This window comes from Mytilus californianus, unplaced genomic scaffold (assembly GCF_021869535.1).
Source record: "Mytilus californianus isolate M0D057914Y unplaced genomic scaffold, xbMytCali1.0.p SCAF_5, whole genome shotgun sequence".
In the NCBI taxonomy this organism is placed as follows: Eukaryota; Metazoa; Mollusca; class Bivalvia; order Mytilida; family Mytilidae; genus Mytilus; species Mytilus californianus.
The window spans coordinates 22,171,359-22,195,783 of NW_026262701.1; the positions used below are offsets into that span (position 1 = coordinate 22,171,359).

Consider the following 24,425-nt stretch of genomic DNA (forward strand, 5'->3'; position numbering starts at 1 on the left):
AAATATCTTCAGTAAAATTTATGTGTTTATATGAAATAATAGGGGAATTTCCGATAGGCGAAACCAAGGATTTGTATTGTAAGACTATACAAATCCTTGGTGAAACACTTTCGAAGTAGCGAACATTCAACTGCAATGATATTTAAACTGACTGTAAAATTTTCCTTTTTTTGTAGGTTAACCGTCGGCCTTCGTAATCATGACACAATTAAAGTTAATCAAAATCATTCACAAAGATCAACATGTTAACTTTTGATTAAAGAGAAATTTACTTGGATACAATGAATACACATTATGCTAAATATGAAAACAATGTCCCGTTTCACGTCACTAGTCACGTGATAAGGACAATATTGGATGTGTATTAGAATCACAATGGCTGTGTATTCCATCAATTAATGGAGAAATATTCGGGGATAATGTAAGAAAAACGACAGCTTCATTACGGGTGACACCGAAAAACGATCAAGCTGGCTTGTATTTACAGATATTGTAACCCTTTAGTGGCCTTTAGTGGAGTAACAGGGGAAAATATTGTTGAAAAGGGTGAAATAGTGAACATGGCGACCATTGGGATTGCAGATGTGTGCGAGGATAGCACAGCCGATGATGCGCCAACAAACAACGTTTCAAATGACGATGAAGAGGAAAGAGACAATGTTGAGGACGACGATGATGATGACCAGGAGGATGAGGATTGTGAGATAACACCTCTCGAAAATAGACGAATCTTTGAAAGAAATGACAGCGGAACGAGTTTCAGTAGTTTGATTTCACAGAATTCAGTTAACACAAAACCGATTCAGGGACCGCGTTATAAATTAATTAATGAAGGAGATATCCCAATTTGTAGATTAAATCACACACGAACGATTGTCAGTAAGATCATGAACTCCAGATATTTAAGAAGGTGGGAAGTTCACAAAATTTATCTGGACAAAACAGAGATATGTTCGGCCACGGTAAGTTGGTTTGTTTACAAGGGTGCAACTGGACCATGACGGTGAAAATATCTGTGTTATAAATATTGAGAAAAGTACAACTGAAGTTGACTTGCATAATAAGTTAATATTTGTTATTTATTAGCCAACAGATTAATGATAATTGCAGATTTCTAAACAAAAAATATTAAAGTTAAGTGTCAAATTCCATGTTGTTTACGGAAATAGAAACAGAATTATTAAGCCATTAACCATCCTTGTTTTCCCCATTAGTCCAACATATATAAATTGGCTTTTCTGTAGACTTACCTGGGACAAGTGGCTAAATGTATTAGTCCCAGGGCTTACACAATTGAATTAATGATATCTTTAAAAATAGTTTTCTGTGTATTCAAAGGCTATGGTGTCTGTACATGTGATGTGTGTTAGTCAAATCAAACATTTTTGTAGTGAACATATAATAATTTGTAAAAAATAAATTTTTGATAATTACTGAAATTTGCAAATTATCTTTTTGCACTAGTACTGCAGTCTTAAAATAAATAAAAACATTTTAAAATTCCTTCTGAATTCTATTTATTATTATAATGAATGTGAGAATAAACCAGCAGTTCAAGTGGAAACCTCCAAATATTTTATAAGAAGCATTTTAGGCTCCGGTCAATTTACATTATAGAATAGAATAGAATATAGAATATTTGTATTTCCCAAATTACAGGGCCCATAAAGGGCATTAAATCAGTTACAATTGATTGACATAATTGATAATTACAACAATAAACATTACAGTGTACATGTAAATGTATATTTACTCATTATCACTGTGATCATTATATTGGCTGAGAAAAAAGAACCCTCTTGATTCCCAAAATATATCCATCAGACACAATGCACATACATGACATAAGAGAAATTTAAGCACAAAAACAATTCAAGTGCAAACTGTATAAAACTGTTAAAGTATTCTAAAACTATTTGATTTAATCATTGTATCATTAATTTGACAAAGATTTCATTTGTAGCTAAGTTCTTAAGTTAGGTTGAAATTGGTAAATTTATACAATCATTAAAGTGCAAGTCCCTTAAGTTGCTTGTACCCATGGAACATTTGTTAAATCGGAAGTGCATATAAAAAGTAATGGCCTAATTATTGAAAGTTACAAATGTAGATTGAAAAGTTATCAATAAAAGAAGCTAAAAAAAATTAGATGTATAGTTATATCATTGTACAGGACTTATTTAAGCCCCCCCCCCCCCCCCCCCCCCCCCCCCCCAGTGTTGTTGTACATTTATTTTCAACCATGAGTTTGAATGTCCCTTTGGTATCCTTTACCTCTCTCTTATATTGTACTTGTGTTTGCTATCACATGATGAAAAAATAATGATCTGTTACAAAGGGATTTTTTTTTACATTTTTTGGCCGTGGTTATGATTGTAGTGGGTGAATTGTTTTATGGTCTGTGCGCCTGTTTGTCTGATCTCCCAGTCATGGCCAGCATGAGGCTAAAGTTTTGGTTTAATGTTTTGTGGTCACATAAACTAGAAACTATAAGTAGTACACATGTTTGATGTATCAATCATTATAATCATATATAATTTTGTTTTGATTGTTTAGGTAAGATACATGTAACATGGATAAGGGGCACCTTTTAAATTTTGATAATTGATAAAATTGAGAATGGAAATGGGGAATGTTGTCTTTTATAATGTGAACTATTAAAAATAAATGCCAAATAAGGGTTTTGATCCAGATTCCATGAGTTCACTGAACATGGTAATGTGATACTGCCAGTGTCTCATGACAACACATAATCTTCGTTAACCTTCAGTCATTGTGACTTATATCTTATTGGAAAATGTTAAAAAAGAAAAAGAGTAGGGTGTTAAAAATTGGGTAGTTCAGGTGACAATCACATGTAAAACACATATACTTTTTATACACCAAGCAAACAAAGTATTGGAGGGTATATTTACATGTAGGAATCACTCTGTCCGTCTGTCTGCCCATGTGCACTGTAAGCGCAACTCCTTCTAAACAGCTAGATTGATATTAATAAACATTTACACAATTGTAGATTAAAGAATCAAATTCACTGACTACAAAATACTTAAAATTGTGCTAATAGCATTTGGGCATGGGATCCTGATATCCTTTTGTGAAATTACTTACAGTTCTAGTTACTTTAGCAATTTACCCATTTTGTGCATAAGTTTAAATTGATTTAAATGATTGTGCCAAAAAATCCTTTTTATGTTAGGTGTTACTGTACATGTATATGCATTTGTATGTAAATTAAGAAAACATACAGGGCCTGCACATGAGGTAAAGTATTTTACATGGGTTTTAAAATGTTAACATGATATCTGTGAACTGAAGATTAAGTAATATGACAGATGTGAACGGAAACTGTATCTTCATGTTCAACAGAAACATACTTATCAAGGTACATTGGTATACATGTACACGTATATCCTGTGCTTAATTGTTGACAGTTTTACAAGTGACATCTGACATTAAAAGGAAATCTCAACTTATTTTTTCTGTAAATGAAAAGTTTTATTGTGTTTTTTTTAAACAATACATGTGCAGTATGTATTAATTCATACAATACAAGGTATTACAGTATTAATAAAAATTACAGAACTAATTAAAAGCTGTCTTTGTCATCGTAATGGCCTATTAATCAAATCAATGAGATCTTTTAATTTTTGATCATCTATAAATACACCGAAATTTTAATTAATCGCCTGAGTAGTGTATACGTACATGTATAAATACAACAAATGTACTTTAATGGAATATTAATATACTGTGACACATGGAAAGCTGTTTGAAAAAAAATGTCCTGCCAGTAATGTAGGCTACAGTATGTACAGATCGGACATTTACATTTGATATTTTTGGATATAAATGCTTTCAGGAACATTTGGTGTATAAATTTACTAAAATATTAGTTGGAGCGAGGGCTTTTTCAATTTCTTAGTTGTATATATCTGTATATGACAACAAATTTGATAGCATCAGTAATAAGTATATACTATTGATTGATTGATTGATGGTTGCTCAATGTCCAGTCAGAAATATTTCATGTATTGTTCAGGAATGTCAGGACGATGTATGTACTACAGTGAACTTGATTGAGCAGGGGTTAAAAAAATTTGTTACAGCTCACTAGCCCAGGACTTATTGGTAGCAGGATTTTACTAGCCCTGTTGAAAGAGCTGCTAGCCCATCAAAACTGACCTGCTAGCCCGAGCATACCTTACAAATTTAGAATGGGTGTCCTTTGTTTTGAATGCGGCATTATACACGGTATTTGATAAAATAAATCAAATAAATTTTTGTTTTATTAATTATAACAAGGATCTTTAGACATCTTTTTGGATATCCCTTGTACTATGGGTTGTTAAATATTTTCAGACACAGAAAACATGTTTATTGATCTTGTCATGTGAAACCAGTGGTTCAATTCGTATATTTGTTGTTCCCACATACAAAGCAGACTTTTTATCAGCGTGATCAGGAAAATAACGGCAATATTCACAAAACATCATCTCTTGTTTACCATCAGTAACAGTCGACCTTGCCCATGGGGAATCTTTCTGTCCATGACACTATAAATGTTTTTTTCCGCTTTTCCTGGTCGTATTTGGCATTTTTTGGGATAAATTTTCAGCCTCATTACCCCTTCATCTACCGTTTTTCGTTTTGAAACTGACATTTAGTTCCTGTGGTGGCCGTACTAAAATGTTTAGAAATAATTTGTGCATGGTTTCAAGCTCAAATTAACAGCTGTCCGACAAGACAGGTCAATATCGATCATTACATCATACACCCAAGTACCATTAATTGAAAATCTCGGCATAAGCAATGTACAATACCCCCTGTACTGAGAAATTGATATTGAAAGTACGTGAATTGCGATCAATACATGATACCTGTCCACCCAGAGTTAGTTGTTCTATTTTTAAAACATGTACAAAATCGGTTCAAATTCTTGGAATCCCGGATGACGTTACGTAATTGAATCTGATTGGCTAAGATAGAATAGTGATGAGGGGATTTTCCACTTACTATTTTGGAAATGCCAAGAACTGTTTGTTACTAGTCCGTCGGGCATATTCGGTTACAAGTTTTAATTGCCCGAAGTGTAAAAGTCTAGTCCCGGGCGTCGGGCTAGTGGATTTTTTAACCCCTGTTGAGGTATACATTGTTAAGTCAAATGAAATTTAAAGTAATTAGGGAAAAGAATGTTATAAAATATAGATATAATAGATTAAATTTTTTGAAAATAAAATGTTAACAAATAAAAAAAAATGCAAATGGCCATGGGGTCTTCTTTGCTGTAAAATTATTATGTAACTCTAATGTTTATATACCAAATATAGTAGTAAAGTGATATTTTGGTGCAATGTCAATTTCATGTCACATCACTTTTCTCCACAATCTGGGACTGGGTTTTTGGGATGGTAAATATTTTTGTGTTTACTTTTTAAAACTGTAATTGTAGCAATTTCCCAGTTTCTAAGACTCATACAAAAAGTTTATGTTGTTCAGACATTGACTTATAGTGTAGATTTAAGAGTATAAGGTATTTGTATACTTGAAAACAGGAAACGATTTTTTTCACTTTGAAGAATGAACTTTGATTGTAATAATGAATAAAAGATGAGTCTCTTATTGTTGAAAAGTTCATTTTTGAAAGCCAGTTCCTGGAAAAATTGTGAAATCAAAGTTCAATCAAATCCTTTGAAAATTCTCTCTCTGTCCATCATGTCCATATCAAAATCCATAATGACAAATGTTTAGGAAAAAAGTAGTCCACCTTCTAAAATTGAAATGTTAAAAGTATTTGCTTAAAAAGTTTTAAATTCTCCATCTTTGAACAAATTGAATAAAAATGTTATAGTAATCTTATGGAAACGAAAATTACCCTATGCCACCCAGTCAGGATTCTACCTTGTCAAAATTATCTCCCCATTACGCCAGATCATTTTTACAATCGTAAAAATGGAAGCCATTGTAGGGATGACGCGCTTCCAATTTAGCTCTTGAAAACCGATAAATTTATCCACATAGCACCATTACGATCCTTATATGCCAGGTGTATTTTAAAAGACAAATGTATCTACTAGCTAATGAGCATCAGTTAATGTACTTGTCTGCATTCAGTCAACTTAAAACTATTGTCGGATCGGTTGTCAGGTGGAATTTTCGGAAATTCATAAACATTTAAAAAAATTCTAATTAAATATTTCGTGGAAGGGCAGACTAAAAATTTTCAGTGGTTGAAGACTATAAACCCTAATTATCACACACAAAAAATGAAGTTTTTTCGAAGATATGCATTTTTAAGATCCAACTTAAAAGTCAGTCGTCAAATACTTTTAGTAAAAATTTGCTATTCGAACACACCTACTCTGTTTTTGTGATTCATTAGAAAGGTATTTCACTTGACCCATATATTTAATTTTTTAGTACTGTGAACTTTCGATGTTATAAAGTCAACCTGTAGCCTTGATATATAAAAATAATAGAATCTGAAGCGAGATGATGTATCAAATACACTTGCTTTATACGTTTTCAAGACAAAATATTTAACTCAAACAAGCCCTAACATAAAAAGGTGCACTCGATTTTATCTTTTCGATGCAATTGTTACCCATTTTTTTGAAGTTTTTCTTGAGTTACATAATGGAAGGGCAGAAATGAAAATTAAGGATCAAATAGATTGATATGTTCTCCGTCCGTGGTAAAAAAAATAAAAAAATCGGAGGTTATGCATTTTTTAGATCCAACTGAATAGACACCCATGTCGTCGACTTGATATCTAATTGTTCTGTTTAATTATGTAATAGATAAATTGAAAACTTATGCAAATTGTGTTTTTATGATAAAATACTTTGTAATTTAGCTGAAAACTGTCATTTTATTTGTTTCTATTAACTTTTTAAAATTTTGTTACTATAGTAAACATTACAGTAAGCATTTATTGCCTTCTTTAACAAAGAGCTTCGATTCTTTTGTTCTATTTCAACTGGGTTTCCGCCTGCACTATACAACCATTTTTATACGACCGCAAAAATTGAAAATTTTTTGGTCGTATATTGGTATGACGTTGGCGTCGTCGTCGTCGTCGTCGTCGTCGTCGTCGTCTGGCGTCGTCCGGCGTCGTCCGAAGACACATTGGTTTTCGCACTCTAACTTTAGTTTAAGTGAATGGATCTCCATGAAATTTTACCATAAGGTTCAATACCACGAAAGGAAGGTTGGGATTGATTTTGGGGGTTATGGTTCCAACAGTTAAGGAATTAGGGGCCAAAAAGGGGCCAAAAATAAGCATTTTTGTAACTTCCAGACAATAACTTGTGTGTAAGTGTATGGATCTCTCTGACATTGTACCACAAGGTTCCATATCACAAAGGGAAGGCTGTAATTGATTTTGGGGGTAATTGCCTCAAAATTTTAGGAATTAGGGGCCAAAAAAGGGGCAAAAAACAAGCATTTTTCTAGTTTCATGACAATAACTTGTGTGTAAGTGTTTGGATATTTCTGAAATTGTACTACAAGGTTCCATATCACAAAGGGAAAGCTGGAATTGAGTTTGTGGGTAATTGCCCGAAACGTTTAGGAATAGGGGGCCAAAAAGGGGCCAAAAATAAGCATTTTTCTAGTTTCCAGACAATTACTTGTGTTCAAGTGTATGGATCTCTCTGAAATTGTACTGCAAGGTACCATACCACAAAGGGAAGGCTGGGATTGAGTTTGGGGGTGATGAATCATAAGGGGGTTCAAAAAATTTGGGGGGGGGGGATTTTTTTTTTTTCTTTTTTTTTTCTTTTTTTCCTTTTTATACGACCGCAAAAAAATTTTGTGGTCGTATATTGGTATGACGTTGGCGTCGTCGTCGTCGTCGTCGTCGTCGTCCGGCGTCGTCGTCGTCGTCGTCCGGCGTCGTCGTCCGAATACACAATGGTTTTCGCACTCTAACTTTAGTTTAAGTGAATGGATCTCTATGAAATTTTACCATAAGGTTCAATTCCACAATAGGAAGGTGGGGATTGATTTTGGGGGTTATGGTACCAACAGTTAAATAATTAGGGGCCAAAAAGGGGCCGAAAATAAGCATTTTTGTAACTTCCAGACATAACTTGTGTGTTATTGTATGGATCTCTTTGACATTGTACTACAAGATTCCATATCACAAAGGGTCGATGATGGGATTGATTTTGGGGTTAATTTCCTCGAAATTTTAGGAATAAGGGGCCAAAAGGGGGCAAAAAACAAGCATTTTTCTAGTTTCATGACAATAACTTGTGTGTAAGTGTATGGATCTTTCTGAAATTTTACTACAAGGTTCCATTTCTCAAAGGGAAAGCTGGAATTGAGTTTTGTGGTAATTGCCCAAAACGTTTAGTAATAAGGGGCCTAAAAAGGGGTGAAAAATAAGCATTTTTTAGTTTCTAGACAATAACTTGTGTTCAAGTGTATGGATCTCTCTAAAATTGTATTACAAGGTACCATACCACAAAGGCAAGGCTGTTATTGAGCTTGGTTTGGGGGGGAAGGGGGGGGGGTGATGAATCATAGGGGGGGGGGGTCAAAAAAGGGGTAATTATTTTTTTTCGTTTAAGGATTAAGGGGAAAAAAGGTTAAAAAACTAGGGTTTCCATTTTAATAGACAAATAATTGAGTAAAGAACATTATTTAAAAGCAGTGTAAGGTTGGTAATTCAAACTCATTTAAATATCTCACCTGCACTATGTTTGAATTATGTAAATTGGAAATTTGCCAATTATTTTAGTATAATAAACTTCATTGGAAATTTGCCAATATAAAATTTTGCTGATGAAGGTTTTTTGTTTACCTTTAGTCTGACTATGATGTCATTTTCTATTTTAATAGCCTTATGATGTAGTTAAATTTTTTTTAATACTTTTATGATGTATTTTAATGCGCTTTTATGGTTGCAAATTTATTGTTTTAATATAATAAACTCCATTGGAAATTTACCAATAGTTTGTTTATTTTTAGCTATGACTATGATGTCATTTTCTATTTAATTTTAAGGTTACAAATTAATTTCAGTTTTAAATATTATTGTAAAATGTTTGCCCAAAACATTTATTAATAAGTGGCCAAAAAAGGGGGCAAAAATAAGCATTTTTTTAGTTTCCAGACATTAACTTGTGTTCAAGTGTATGGATTTCTCTGAAATTGTACTTAAAGGTACCATACCACAAAGGGAAGTGGGTCAAAAAATTTTTGGGGGGGGGGATTTTTTTTCCTTTTTTTTTTCTTTAAATTTTCCATTTTAAGTTGGTTAATTCTGATCACAAAGAGAAAGTTGGAATTGAGTTTGGGGGATAATTGCTCAAATGTTTAGGAATAAGGGGCTAAAAAAGGGGTTAAAAATAAGCATTTTTTTTTAGTTTCCAACAATTAATTGTGTTTAAGTAATTGGATCTCTGTGAAATTGTACTGCAAGGTACCATACCACAAACTGAAGGCTGGGATTGAGTTTTGGGGGGGCGTGATGTGTGAAAATTTTCCACTTAAAGTTGGTTAATTATTTCTGATTTAGATATAAAAGCAAATAATAATGATGTGGTTTGATTTTATCAAAAACTTAAATTGAAGTTATGTATATTGTAAATTTAGGTTACATTGGAATTTAAGAATTGGCTTTGGGGTAGGGTTATGGCTCAAACCTTTAAATAATAAGGGAAAAAAAGGTGAAAAAACAAGGGTTTCCAGGTTAATAGACAAATAAGTACAAAACATTATTTAAAAGCAGTGTAAGGTTGGTAATTCAAACTCATTTAAATATCTCACTTACACTGCTTTTAAATTATGTAAATTGGAAATTTGCCAATAACTTTATTGTTAATAAATGCATTGGAAATTTGCCAACAATTTTAGTATAATAAACTTCATTGGAAATTTGCCAATATAAAATTTTGCTGATGAAGGTTTTTTGTTTACCTTTAGCCTTGACTATGAAGTCATTTTCTATTTTTATAGCCTTATGATGTAGTTGAATTATTTAATACTTTTATGATGTGTTTAAATGGGGTTTTATGGTTGCAAATTTATTGTTTTAGTTTAATAAACTCCATTTAAAATTTGGTAATAAAAATCAATTTTGTTTATTTTTAGCTATGATTATGATGTCATTTTCTATTTTACTTTTATGGTTGCAAAGAAATTTTTATTTTTAGATATTACTGTTAAATGATGCTGATTAAGGTTTTTGCTATGTTTAGCCATGACTATGATGTCATTTTCTATTTTAATATCTGTCATGATGTATTTAAATGGGCTTTTATGGTTACAAAGGAATTTTATTTTTAGATATTACTGTAAAATGTTGCTGATTAAGGATTTTGTTTATTTTTAGCCATGACTATGATGTCATTTTCTATTTTAATACCTTTATTATGTAATTTCCATTTTTATACGACCGCAAAAAAATTTTGTGGTCGTATATTGGTATGACGTTGGCGTCGTCGTCGTCGTCGTCGTCGTCGTCGTCCGGCGTCGTCGTCGTCGTCCGGCGTCGTCGTCCGAATACATATTGGTTTTCGCACTCTAACTTTAGTTTAAGTGAATGGATCTTTTTGAAATTTGACCATAAGGTTAAATACCACAAAAGGAAGGTTGGGATTGATTTTGGGGGTTATGGTACCAACATTTAAGGAATTAGGGGCCAAAAAGGGGCCAAAAATGAGCATTTTCTAGTTTCCAGACAATAACTGTGGAACGGTGTATGGATCTCTCTGAAATTATACTACAAGTTTCCATACCACAAAGGGATGGTTAGGATTTGCTTTGGGGGGTTATGGCTCAAACCGTTTAGGAATTAGGGGCAAAAAAGGGGGAAAAACAAGGTTGTCCTGGTTAATGGACGAATACTTTAGTACAAAACATAATTTAAAGCAGTGTAAGGGAGATAAATCAAATACATCATTGAAATTATCTCCCTTACACTGCTTTTAAATTATGTATAAAGTAATGGTTAATGAACAATAAAGATAATCTAAAACAGTGTAAGGGAGGTAATCCAAATACAACGTTTTGGTTACTTCCCTTGCACTGCTTTTAAATTATGTTTAAAGAAATGCATATTTATAAAGGAAGACCAGTAAAAATATCTGCAAATGTTTTCATCTTTTTTTTTTACAAAAAAATCCATATGAAAGATTTGACACTATATTTTTATTAATTCTATTATAAAATAGATTAAGTTAGCACTATGGTAAATTTAAATGGGTAATTATGGTTGCCAACTCCATTGGAAATTTGAATTGAGATTATGACCATATCTTGAGGGAAAGAATTTTTTTGGGGGAAAAAGGAGGGGGGGGGGATAAAAAGAAATTGTGGGGGGCCAATTTTTTCTCATTTCAGATTTCAGAAATTAAAAAGAATTATTCTTCAAATATTATTTTTTTTTCAAATTTCAAATATTGAAAAATTTCAAGAAGTAATCTTTAATTGCACAGTATGGCGCATTAGATTTGTAAAATCTTTGATCACATTTATTTATTTGTTATGCCGAATCTAACAGTGTATTTAGATTTTTAATTTTGGGTCCAGTTTTCAAATTGGTCTACATTAATGTCCAAAGGGTCCAAAATTAAACTTTGTTTGATTTTAGCAAAAATTGAATATATGAGGTTCTTTGATATGCTGAATCTAAACATGTATTTAGATTTTTGATTTTTGGCCCAGTTTTCAAGTTGGTCCAAATTGGGGTCCAAAATTAAACTTTGTTTGATTTCAACAAAAATTGAATATATGGGGTTCTTTGATATGCTGAATCTAACCATGTATTTAGATTTTTTATTTGTGGACCCCGTTATCTAATTGGTTCATATTGAGGTCAAAAGGGTGCAAAATTAAACTTTGTTTGATTTCATCTAAAATTGAATTATTGGGGTTCTTTGATATTCCAAATCTAACCATGTATTTAGGTTTTTAATTTTGGGTCCTGTTTTTTAAATTGGTCTACATTGAGGTCCGAAGGGTCCAAAATTAAACTTAGTTTGATTTTAACAAAAATTGAATTCTTGGGGTTCTTTGATTTGCTGAATCTAAACATGTGTTTAGATTTTTGATTATGGGCCCAGTTTTCAAGTTGGTCCAAGATAGGGTCCAGTATTTAAACTTTGTTTGATTTCAACAAAAATTGAATATATGGGGTTCTTTGATATGCTGAATCTAAACATGTATTTAGATTTTTGATTATGGGCCCAGTTTTCAAGTTGGTCCAAATTGGGGTCCAAAATTAAACTTTGTTTGATTTCAACAAAAATTGAATATATGAGGTTCTTTGATATGCTGAATCTAACCATGTATTTAGATTTTTTATTTGTAGGCCCCGCTATCAAATTGGTTCATATTGAGGTCAAAAGGGTCCAAAATTAAACTTTGTTTGATTTCATCGAAAATTGAATTATTGGGGTTCTTTGATATGCCAAATCTAACCGTGTTTTTAGATTTTTAATTTGGGTCCCGTTTTTTAAATTGGTCTTCATTGAGGTCCAAAGGGTCCAAAATTAAACTTAGTTTGATTTTAACAAAAATTGAGTTCTTGGGGTTCTTTGATATGCTGAATCTAAACATGAATTTAGAATTTTTATTTGTGGGCCCCGCTATCAAATTGGTTCATATTGAGGTCAAAAGGGTCCAAAATTAAACTTTGTTTGATTTCATCAAAAATTGAATTATTGGGATTCTTTGATATTCCAAATCTAACCGTGTATTTAGATTTTTAATTTTAAGTCCCGTTTTTTAAATTGGTCTACATTAAGGTCCAAAGGGTCCAAAATTAAACTTAGTTAGATTTTAGCAAAAATTGAATTCTTGGGGTTCTTTGATATGCTGAATCTAAACATGTGTTTAGATTTTTGATTATGGGCCCAGTTTTCAAATTTGTCCAAGTTGGGGTCCAAAATTAAACTTTGTTTGATTTTAACAAAAATTGAATATATGGGGTTCTTTGATATGCTGAATCTAACCATGTATTTTGATTTTGGACATTGGACCATAATAGGTAAATTAAAAAAATTCAAGTTCTTAGACCACATTCTTTCTGTGTCAGAAACCTATGCTGTGTCAAATATTTAATGACAATCCAAATTCAGAGCTGTATCAAGCTTGAATGTTGTGTCCATACTTGCCCCAACTGTTCAGGGTTCGACCTCTGCGGTCGTATCAAGCTGCGCCCCAGCGAAGCATTTTATTAGATATTACTGTTAAATGATGCTGATTGAGGGTTTGAATGCTGGGATTGATTTTGGGGGTAATTGCCTCCAAATTTTAGGAATTAGGGGGCAAAAAACAAGCATTTTTCTAGTTTCATGACAATAACTTGTGTGTAAGTGTATGGATATTTATGAAATTGTACTACAAGGTTCCATATCACAAAGGGAAAGCTGGAATTGAGTTTGGGGGTACTTGCCCAAAACGTTTAGGAATAAGGGGCCAAAAATAAGCATTTTTCTAGTTTCCAGACAATAACTTGTGTTCAAGTGTATGGATCTCTCTGAAATTGTACTGCAAGGTACCATACCACAAAGGGAAGGCTGGGATTGTTTTTGGGGGTAATTGTCTCAAAATGTTAGGAATTAGGGGCCATAAAGGGGCAAAAAAACAAGCATTTTTCTAGTTTCAGGACAATAACTTGTGTGTAAGTGTATGGATCTTTATGACATTGTACTGCAAGGTTCCATATCACAAAGGGAAAGCTTGGTTTGAGTTTGGGGGTAATTGCCCTAAACTTTTAGGAATTTGGGGCCAAAAAGGTGCAAAAAACCCAAGCATTTTTCTAGTTTCCAGACAATAATTTGTGTTCAAGTGTATGGATCTCTCTGAAATTGTACTGCAAGGTACCATACCACAAAGGGAAGGCTGGGATTGAGTTTGGGGGTGATGAATCATAAGGGGGTTTCAAAAAATTTGGGGGGGGGGATTTTTTTTTCCTTTTTTTTCTTTAAAATTTTCCATTTTAAATTGGTTATTTCTGATTTATATATAAAAGCAAATAATAATGATATGGTTTGAATAGGTAAATTAAAAATTTTTAAGTTCTTAGACTACTTTCATTCTGTGTGAGAAACCTATGCTGTGTCAAATATTTAATTACAATCCAAATTCAGTGCTGTATCAAGCTTGAATGTTGTGTCCATACTTGCCCCAACTGTTCAGGGTTCGACCTCTGCGGTCGTATCAAGCTGCGCCCCAGCGGAGCATTTTATTTTTTTTCTTTTAAAATTTTCCATTTTAAGTTGGTTATTTCTGATTAATATTTAAAAGCAAATAATAATGATATGGTAGGAGATACACACCAAACAGGATGTGTAAATTATTATATAATAAGTATTGTGCAATAGCAAGAAATTTTCAATTGCACAGTATTGCACAATTGCAAGAAATCTTCAATTGCACAGTATTGCGCAATAGCAAGAAATCTTCTATTGCGCAATAGCAAGAAATATCCAATAGCACAATATTGCGCAATAGCAAGAAATTGTCAATTGTACAGTATTGCACAATAGCAAGAAATATTCAATTGCACAGTATTGTGCAAAAGAAGATACTTCGTATAAATTGCTTATTTCTTGATCAATTTCAATGGGGTTTTATTCTTGAATTCTTGGGGTTCTTTAATATGCTGAATCTAACCAAGTATTAAGTTTTTGGATTTTGGGCCCCGTTTTTAAATTGGTCCACATTGAGGTCCAAAGGGTCCAAAATTTAACTTTGTTTGATTTCATCAAAAATTGAATTATTGGGGTTCTTTGATATGCCGAATCTAACCGTGTATTTAGATTCTTAATTTTTGGTTCCGTTTTCAAATTGGTCTACATTAAGGTCAAAAGGGTCCGAAATTAAACTTAGTTTGATTTTAACAAAAATTGAATTTTTAGGGTTCTTTGATATGCTGAATCTAAACATGTATTTAGATTTTTGATTATGGGCCCAGTTTTCAAGTTGGTCCAAATCGGGGTCCAAAATTAAACTTTGTTTGATTTCAACAAAAATTGAATATATGGGGTTCTTTGATATGCTGAATCTAACCATGTATTTAGATTTTTGATTTTTGGGCCCTATTATCAACTTTGTCCACATTGAGGTCAAAAGGGTCCAAAATTAAACTTTGTTTGATTTCATCAAAAATTGAATTCTTGGGGTTCTTTGATATGCTGAATCTAACCATGTATTTAGATTTTTTATTTGTGGACCCGCTATCAAATTGGTTCATATTGAGGTCAAAAGGGTCCAAAATTAAACTTTATTTGATTTCATCAAAAATTGAATTATTGGGGTTCTTTGATATGCCAAATCTAACTGTGTATTTAGATTTTTAATTTTGGGTCCTGTTTTTAAATTGGTCTACATTAAGGTCCAAAGGGTCCAAAATTAAACTTAGTTTGATTTTAACAAAAATTGAATTCTTGGGGTTCTTTGATATGCTGAATCTAAACATGTGTTTAGATTTTTGATTATGGGACCAGTTTTCAAGTTGGTCCAAGTTGGGGTCCAAAATTAAACTTTGTTTGATTTCAACAAAAATTGAATATATGGGGTTCTTTGATATGCTGAATCTAAACATGTATTTAGATTTTAGATTTTTGGCCCAGTTTTCAAGTTGGTCCAAATTGGGGTCCAAAATTAAACTTTGTTTGATTTCAACAAAAATTGAATATATGGGGTTCTTTGATATGCTGAATCTTACCATGTATTTAGATTTTTTATTTGTGGGCCCACTATCAAATTGGTTCATATTGAGGTCAAAAGGGTCCAAAATTAAACTTTGTTTGATTTCATCAAAAATTGAATTATTGGGGTTCTTTGATATGCCAAATCTAACCGTGTATTTAGATTTTTAATTTTGGGTCCCGTTTTTTTAAATTGGTCTACATTAAGGTCCAAAGGGTCCAAAATTAAACTTAGTTTGATTTTAACAAAAATTGAATTTTTGGGGTTCTTTGATATGCTGAATCTAAACATGTGTTTAGATTTCTATACGACCGCAAAAAAATTTTGAGGTCGTATATTGGTATGACGTTGGCGTCGTCGTCGTCGTCGTCGTCGTCGTCGTCGTCGTCGTCCGGCGTCGTCGTCCGAATACACAATGGTTTTCGCACTCTAACTTTAGTTTAAGTGAATGGATCTCTATGAAATTTTACCATAAGGTTCAATACCACAATAGGAAGGTGGGGATTGATTTTGGGGGTTATGGTACCAACAGTTAAGGAATTAGGGGCCAAAAAGGGGCCGAAAATAAGCATTTTTGTAACTTCCAGACATAACTTGTGTGTTAGCATATGGATCTCTTTGACATTGTACCACAAGATTCCATATCACAAAGTGTCAATGCTGGGATTGATTTTGGGGTTAATTGCCTCAAAATTTTAGGAATAAGGGGCCAAAAGGGGGCAAAAAACAAGCATTTTTCTAGTTTCATGACAATAACTTGTGTGTAAGTGTATGGATCTTTCTGAAATTTTACTACAAGGTTCCATTTCACAAAGGGAAAGCTGGAATTGAGTGTTGTGGTAATTGCCCAAAACGTTTAGTAATAAGGGGCCTAAAAAGGGGTTTAAAATAAGCATTTTTTAGATTCTAGACAATAACTTGTGTTCAAGTGTATGGATCTCTCTAAAATTGTATTACAAGGTACCATACCACAAAGGCAAGGCTGTTATTGAGCTTGGTTTGGGGGGAAAGGGGGGTGGGGGTGATGAATCATAAGGGGGGCGGGGTCAAAAAAGGGGTAATTTTTTTTTTTCCTTTTTTTTTTGTTTAAAATTTACATTTTAAGTTAGTTATTTTTTATCACGAAGAGAAAGTAGGAATTGAGTTTTGGGGTTAATTGCTCAAACATTTATGAATAAGGGGCCAAATATTGGTCGAAAATAAGGATTTTTTTAGTTTGCAACAAAAACTTGTGTTCAAGTGTATGGATCTCTGTGAAATTGTATTGCAATGTACCATACCACAAATTGAAGGTTGTGATTGAGGTGGGGGATGATGAATCAAAAGGGGGTTGAAAAAATGTGTGGGGGGGTAGGATTTTTTTTTTTTCCTTTTTTTTTCTTTAAAATTTTCCATTTAAAGATGGTTGTTTCAGATTTATATATGAAAGAAAATAATAATGATACGGTTATATATCATGAGGAATTGAAATTTAAAATTATGTATATTGGAAATTTAGGTTACATTGGAAAGTAATAATTGGCTTGGGGGGGGGTTATGGCTCTAATGTTTAAGGAATAAGGGGGAAAAAGGTTAAAACAAGGGTTTCCATTTTAATAGACAAATAATTGAGTGAAGAACATTATTTAAAAGCAGTGTAAGGTTGGTAATTCAAACTCATTTAAATATCTCATCTACACTGCTTTTAAATTATGTAAATTGGAAATTTGCCAATAACTTTATTGTTAATAAATGCATTGGAAATTTGCCAACAATTTTAGTGTAATAAACTTCATTGGAAATTTGCCAATATAAAATTTTGCTGATGAAGGTTTTTGTTTACCTTTAGCCTTGACTATGAAGTCATTTTCTATTTTTATAGCCTTATGATGTAGTTGAATTATTTAATACTTTTATGATGTGTTTAAATGGGGTTTTATCATGTTTATGGTTGCAAATTTATTGTTTTAGTATAATAAACTCCATTTAAAATTTGCCAATAAAAAAATTTTTTGTTTATTTTTAGCTATGATTATGATGTCATTTTCTATTTTACTTTTATGGTTGCAAAGAAATTTTTATTCTTAGATATTACTGTTAAATGATGCTGATTAAGGTTTTTGCTATGTTTAGCCATGACTATGATGTCATTTTCTATTTTAATATCTGTTATGATGTATTTAAATGGGCTTTTATGGTTACAAAGGAATTTTATTTTTAGATATTACTATAAAATGTTGCTGATGCTGATTAAGGATTTTGTTTATTTTTAGCCATGACTATGATGTCATTTTCTATTTTAATACCTTTATGATGTAATTTCCATTTTTAGATATTACTGTTAAATGATGCTGATTAAGGGTTTTTATACGACCGCAAAAATTGAAAATATTTTGGTCGTATATTGGTATGACGTTGGCGTCGTCGTCGTCGTCGTCGTCGTCGTCGTCGTTGTCGTCGTCGTCGTCCGAAGACACATTGGTTTTCGCACTCTAACTTTAGTTTAAGTGAATGGATCTCCATGAAATTTTACCATAAGGTTCAATACCACGAAAGGAAGGTGGGGATTGATTTTGGGGGTTATGGTACCAACAGTTAAGGAATTAGGGGCCAAAAAGGGGCCAAAAATAAGCATTTTTGTAACTTCCAGACAATTACTTGTGTTTAAGTGTATGGATCTCTCTGACATTGTACCACAAGGTTCCATATCACAAAGGGAAGGCTGTAATTGATTTTGGGGGTAATTGCCTCAAAATTTTAGGAATTAGGGGCCAAAAAAGGGGCAAAAAACAAGCATTTTTCTAGTTTCATGACAATAACTTGTGTGTAAGTGTTTGGATATTTCTGAAATTGTACTACAAGGTTCCATATCACAAAGGGAAAGCTGGAATTGAGTTTGGGGGTAATTGCCCGAAACGTTTAGGAATTGGGGGCCAAAAAGGGGCCAAAAATAAGCATTTTTCTAGTTTCCAGACAATAACTTGTGTTCAAGTGTATGGATCTCTCTGAAATTGTACTGCAAGGTACCATACCACAAAGGGAAAGCTGGGATTGAGTTTGGGGGTGATGAATCATAAGGGGGTTCAAAAAATTGGGGGGGGGGATTTTTTTTTTTCTTTTTTTTTTCTTTTTTTCCTTTTTTTTTTCTTTTAAAATTTTCTATTTTAAGTTGGTTATTTCTGATTAATATTTAAAAGCAAATAATAATGATATGGTAGGAGATACACACCAAACAGGATGTGTAAATTATTATATAATAAGTATTGTGCAATAGCAAGAAATTTTCAATTGCACAGTAATGCACAATTGCAAGAAATCTTCAATTGCACAGTATTGCGCAATAGCAAGAAATCTTCAATTGCACAGTATTGCGCAATAGCAAGAAATTGTCAATTGTACAGTATTGCACAATAGCAAGAAATATTCAATTGCACAGTATTGTGCAAAAGAAGATACTTCGTATAAATTGCTTATTTCTTGATCAATTTCAATGGGGTTTTATTCTTGAATTCTTGGGGTTCTTTAATATGCTGAATCTAACCGTGTATTAAGTTTTTGGATTTTGGGCCCCGTTTTTAAATTGGTCCACATTGAGGTCCAAAGGGTCCAAAATTTAACTTTGTTTGATTTCATCAAAAATTGAATTATTGGGGTTCTTTGATATGCCGAATCTAACCGTGTATTTAGATTCTTAATTTTTGGTTCCGTTTTCAAATTGGTCTACATTAAGGTCAAAAGGGCCCAAAATTAAACTTAGTTTGATTTTAACAAAAATTGAATTTGTAGGGTACTTTGATATGCTGAATCTAAACATGTATTTAGATTTTTTATTATGGGCCCAGTTTTCAAGTTGGTCCAAATCGGGGTCCAAAATTAAACTTTGTTTGATTTCAACAAAAATTGAATATATGGGGTTCTTTGATATGCTGAATCTAACCATGTATTTAGATTTTTGATTTTTGGGCCCCGTTATCAACTTTGTCCACATTGAGGTCAAAAGGGTCCAAAATTAAACTTTGTTTGATTTCATCAAAAATTGAATTCTTGGGGTTCTTTGATATGCTGAATCTAACCATGTATTTAGATTTTTTATTTGTGGACCCGCTATCAAATTGGTTCATATTGAGGTCAAAAGGGTCCAAAATTAAACTTTGTTTGATTTCATCAAAAATTGAATTATTGGGGTTCTTTGATATGCCAAATCTAACCGTGTATTTAGATTTTTAATTTTGGGTCCCGTTTTTAAATTGGTCTACATTAAGGTCCAAAGGGTCCAAAATTAAACTTAGTTTGATTTTAACAAAAATTGAATTCTTGGGGTTCTTTGATATGCTGAATCTAAACATGTGTTTAGATTTTTGATTATGGGCCCAGTTTTCAAGTTGGTCCAAGTTTGGGTCCAAAATTAAACTTTGTTTGATTTCAACAAAAATTGAATATATGGGGTTCTTTAATATGCTGAATCTAAACATGTATTTAGATTTTAGATTTTTGGCCCAGTTTTCAAGTTGGTCCAAATTGGGGTCCAAAATTAAACTTTGTTTGATTTCAACAAAAATTGAATATATGGGGTTCTTTGATATGCTGAATCTAACCATGTATTTAGATTTTTTATTTGTGGGCCCGCTATCAAATTGGTTCATATTGAGGTCAAAAGGGTCCAAAATTAAACTTTGTTTGATTTCATCAAAAATTGAATTATTGGGGTTCTTTGATATGCCAAATCTAACCGTGTATTTAGATTTTTAATTTTGGGTCCCGTTTTTTAAATTGGTCTACATTAAGGTCCAAAGGGTCCAAAATTAAACTTAGTTTGATTTTAACAAAAATTGAATTTTTGGGGTTCTTTGATATGCTGAATCTAAACATGTGTTTAGATTTTTGATTATGGGACCAGTTTTCAAGTTGGTCCAAGTTTGGGTCCCAAATTAAACTTTGTTTGATTTCAACAAAAATTGAATATATGGGGTTCTTTGATATGCTGAATCTAAACATGTATTTAGATTTTAGATTTTTGGCCCAGTTTTCAAGTTGGTCCAAATTGGGGTCCAAAATTAAACTTTGTTTGATTTCAACAAAAATTGAATATATGGGGTTCTTTGATATGCTGAATCTTACCATGTATTTAGATTTTTCATTTTGTGGGCCTGCTATCAAATTGGTTCATATTGAGGTCAAAAGGGTCCAAAATTAAACTTTGTTTGATTTCATCAAAAATTGAATTATTGGGGTTCTTTGATATGCCAAATCTAACCGTGTTTTTAGATTTTTAATTTTGGGTCGCGTTTTTTAAATTGGTCTACATTAAGGTCCAAAGGGTCCAAAATTAAACTTAGTTTGATTTTAACAAAAATTGAATTCTTGGGGTACTTTGATATGCTGAATCTAAACATGTGTTTAGATTTTTGATTATGGGACCAGTTTTCAAGTTTGTCCAAGTTGGGTCCAAAATTAAACTTTGTTTGATTTCAACAAAAATTGAATATATGGGGTTCTTTGATATGCTGAATCTAACCATGTATTTTGATTTTGGACATTGAACCATAATAGGTAAATTAAAAAAATTGAAGTTCTTAGACCACATTCTTTCTGTGTCAGAAACCTATGCTGTGTCAAATATTTAATCACAATCCAAATTCAGAGCTGTATCAAGCTTGAATGTTGTGTCCATACTTGCCCCAACTGTTCAGGGTTCGACCTCTGCGGTCGTATCAAGCTGCGCCCAGCGAAGCATTTTATTGATTATGGGACCAGTTTTCAAGTTGGTCCAAGTTGGGGTCCAAAATTAAACTTTGTTTGATTTCAACAAAAATTGAATATATGGGGTTCTTTGATATGCTGAATCTAAACATGTATTTAGATTTTAGATTTTTGGCCCAGTTTTCAAGTTGGTCCAAATTGGGGTCCAAAATTAAACTTTGTTTGATTTCAACAAAAATTGAATATATGGGGTTCTTTGATATGCTGAATCTTACCATGTATTTAGATTTTTTATTTTGTGGGCCCGCTATCAAATTGGTTCATATTGAAGTCAAAAGGGTCCAAAATTAAACTTTGTTTGATTTCATCAAAAATTGAATTATTGGGGTTCTTTGATATGCCAAATCTAACCGTGTTTTTAGATTTTTAATTTTGGGTCCCGTTTTTTAAATTGGTCTACATTAAGGTCCAAAGGGTCCAAAATTAAACTTAGTTTGATTTTAACAAAAATTGAATTCTTGGGGTACTTTGATATGCTGAATCTAAACATGTGTTTAGATTTTTGATTATGGGACCAGTTTTCAAGTTTGTCCAAGTTGGGGTCCAAAATTAAACTTTGTTTGATTTCAACAAAAATTGAATATATGGGGTTCTTTGATATGCTGAATCTAACCATGTATTTTGATTTTGGGCATTGGACCATAATAGGTAAATTAAAAAAATTGAAGTTCTTAGACCACATTCTTTCTGTGTCAGAAACCTATGCTGTGTCAAATATTTAATCACAATCCAAATTCAGAGCTGTATCAAGCTTGAATGTTGTGTCCATACTTGCCCCAACTGTTCAGGGTTCGACCTCTGCGGTCGTATCAAGCTGCGCCCAGCAAAGCATTTTATTCTTCAGTGTCATTTAATTTTTTATCAATATCATTAAGCAACCAAATTAAGAGTTAGAAAAATGGTATATTTACAATGTAATTTTGTACATACATGTATAGAAATCCCCCAAAAATCAACCATTTACAGGTAAATTTGGTCCTCAAAGATGATTGTTTCAAGTTCCTTTATCTATCGGCCCATGCTTACTGAGGAAGTACAATAGTACACTTTTTTTTATAGGAATTGTTATTCGGTAATATCTTCTGTTTTAAAAAGTACACTTTAAACTTGAATCTATGGACAAGATTTGATAAAAATTGCTATGCAGATTTAGTGAGCTACTGACAGTTTGACACACATTTAGCTCATTTTTCTACTGATTTTTTTTTTATCATTCTGAGAACTGCAGTAATGCAGCTATAGGGTTTTTTTGTTGTTCACCTTCATACTTTAATGGAAGACTCAAATATGATTGAAATTATGCACACAACTCTTCCAATCATTCCAGTGATTTAAATCACTTTGATTTTTCTGCTTAGAGGCAGCAGCTGCTTTTGCTCAATGCACTTTTAGTTGATATATGAAAAGTTCTCTTAGACATTTGACCTTAAATTGCTGTTTTGAATACCTGAGCTGTGAGGTAATTATTAAAAATAGAACTAGATAAGGTATATTTATACTTTAGCCTAATGTGAAATTCACAGATGAAATCCTTGCAAATACATTACCATGAAAGTAAAAAAATTGTGAAATAGATCGTGTGTAGACTTTAGTGCTTAACAAATCTCTGTGAAAATAAGTATGGTTTATAGTAGTTTTTTTTGGGAAAAGAAGGCTTCATGACCTATATCATTGACTAGATGTTTGTTTCTACTTTCCAAGACACTCACTTTAACCATTTTGTGCTTTAAATTTTAAATAAGAAAAAACTCAGATTCTTCAGATTGTTCTGTTTTAAGGCATGTAAGGAGTACCAAACAGATTGAATTAAAACACATCTATCCTCATGTCTTTTCTAATATCCCATATTTTACATGTTTTTATTGTGATTCCAGTTACACAATGTTGTAACTACATATTGTGACTGTGTTCACCCTCTTTAAACAAAGAATTTTAAATCATTATCATTACTATTATTATTATTATTATTATAATGCAATGTTTACATTTGTAGCCATTAAACGAGGAAGATTCCCATGAGTAAAAATGATACAAAACCAAAGGAACTGACTTTAACAAAAAGATATGCTTCATTTGTGAGATTTCCTTAGTTGATATTGATTTTATTACTGATGCATTTAGCTTGCTAGTTCTAACAGGAAGCCATTTTGCTACATTGTTAGCGTTAACATCCGTTTTATGAAAGGAGTATTTTAAGTTCAGTCTTTTTCGAATTGCTATTTATACTTGAATATAAATAAAATTGCTCAGTGAAGAGAGTAAAACAAGAAATTTTAGTACAATGTCAAAATTTTTGTACGCTGAAGGAAGCACATATAAATCTCGGAAACAAAACTTCTCTGCCCCCTAATTTATTCTTTTTCAAGGGCACATATGTCATAAAAGAATTCTTACTTGAATTATCTTGAAAGGTAAATACAGATCATCAAAAGGTAATATTATCTTAGGAAGTCAAATCATCTCATTTGGTTTTGAGGGATGAACAACATGGGCACTAGCAGCTTTCATACTGATTAGCCCAGTTGAAAAATCTTTTCGTCTTAAACTGCATAATAAAATGTTTTTTACATTTAAGGGAATTGATGAAAAAAAACTGTAGTTTAATTTGTCAGAAGTCATACTCTCTTACAATGCAGGGTCATAAAATAAAGTATATAGGTATTATCATGATTATTACTTATTACTATAACCAAACCTCATATCATATTTTCAGCCTACAGGAATGATGGATAGTTCTGTTCTGTATTCTAGTATTGAGGATGTTCATATTGTATCCAGATGGAACGCTGGCCAAAAATTCTGTATACGAATCACAATACCTGACGGATCGTTGTTGATGCAGGTTTGTACAAATGTATGCATTTTTTCAGACCTACTTATATTTCTATGATGGATTACTCATGTTTAATCCTATTTTGATAGGAGTTTTTTCTGCCAGATTTTTCAGTTCCAGTGGTTTATAGTTTATATATCTAAACATGATAGGCTGTTTTCTGCTCTTTGGTCGGGTTGTTGTC

At 32.3% G+C, this 24,425-nt stretch overlaps 1 protein-coding gene across 3 annotated transcripts in view; it reads left to right on the forward strand.

The window, feature by feature from the left end:
- The first annotated feature begins 351 nt into the window (after window positions 1–351).
- LOC127700311 (C-Maf-inducing protein-like) overlaps window positions 352–24,425 on the forward strand; it is a 104,542-nt gene continuing 80,468 nt past the window's right edge. For 2 of the 3 annotated variants that reach the window (XM_052203724.1, XM_052203725.1), the window contains exons 1-2: window positions 352–962; window positions 24,122–24,262. In XM_052203724.1, the coding sequence (XP_052059684.1) occupies window positions 561–962; window positions 24,122–24,262 (543 nt within the window). In that variant the 5' untranslated portion in view covers window positions 352–560. The remainder of the gene's footprint in view (window positions 963–24,121; window positions 24,263–24,425) is intronic. The other variant, XM_052203726.1, reaches the window with a different exon arrangement.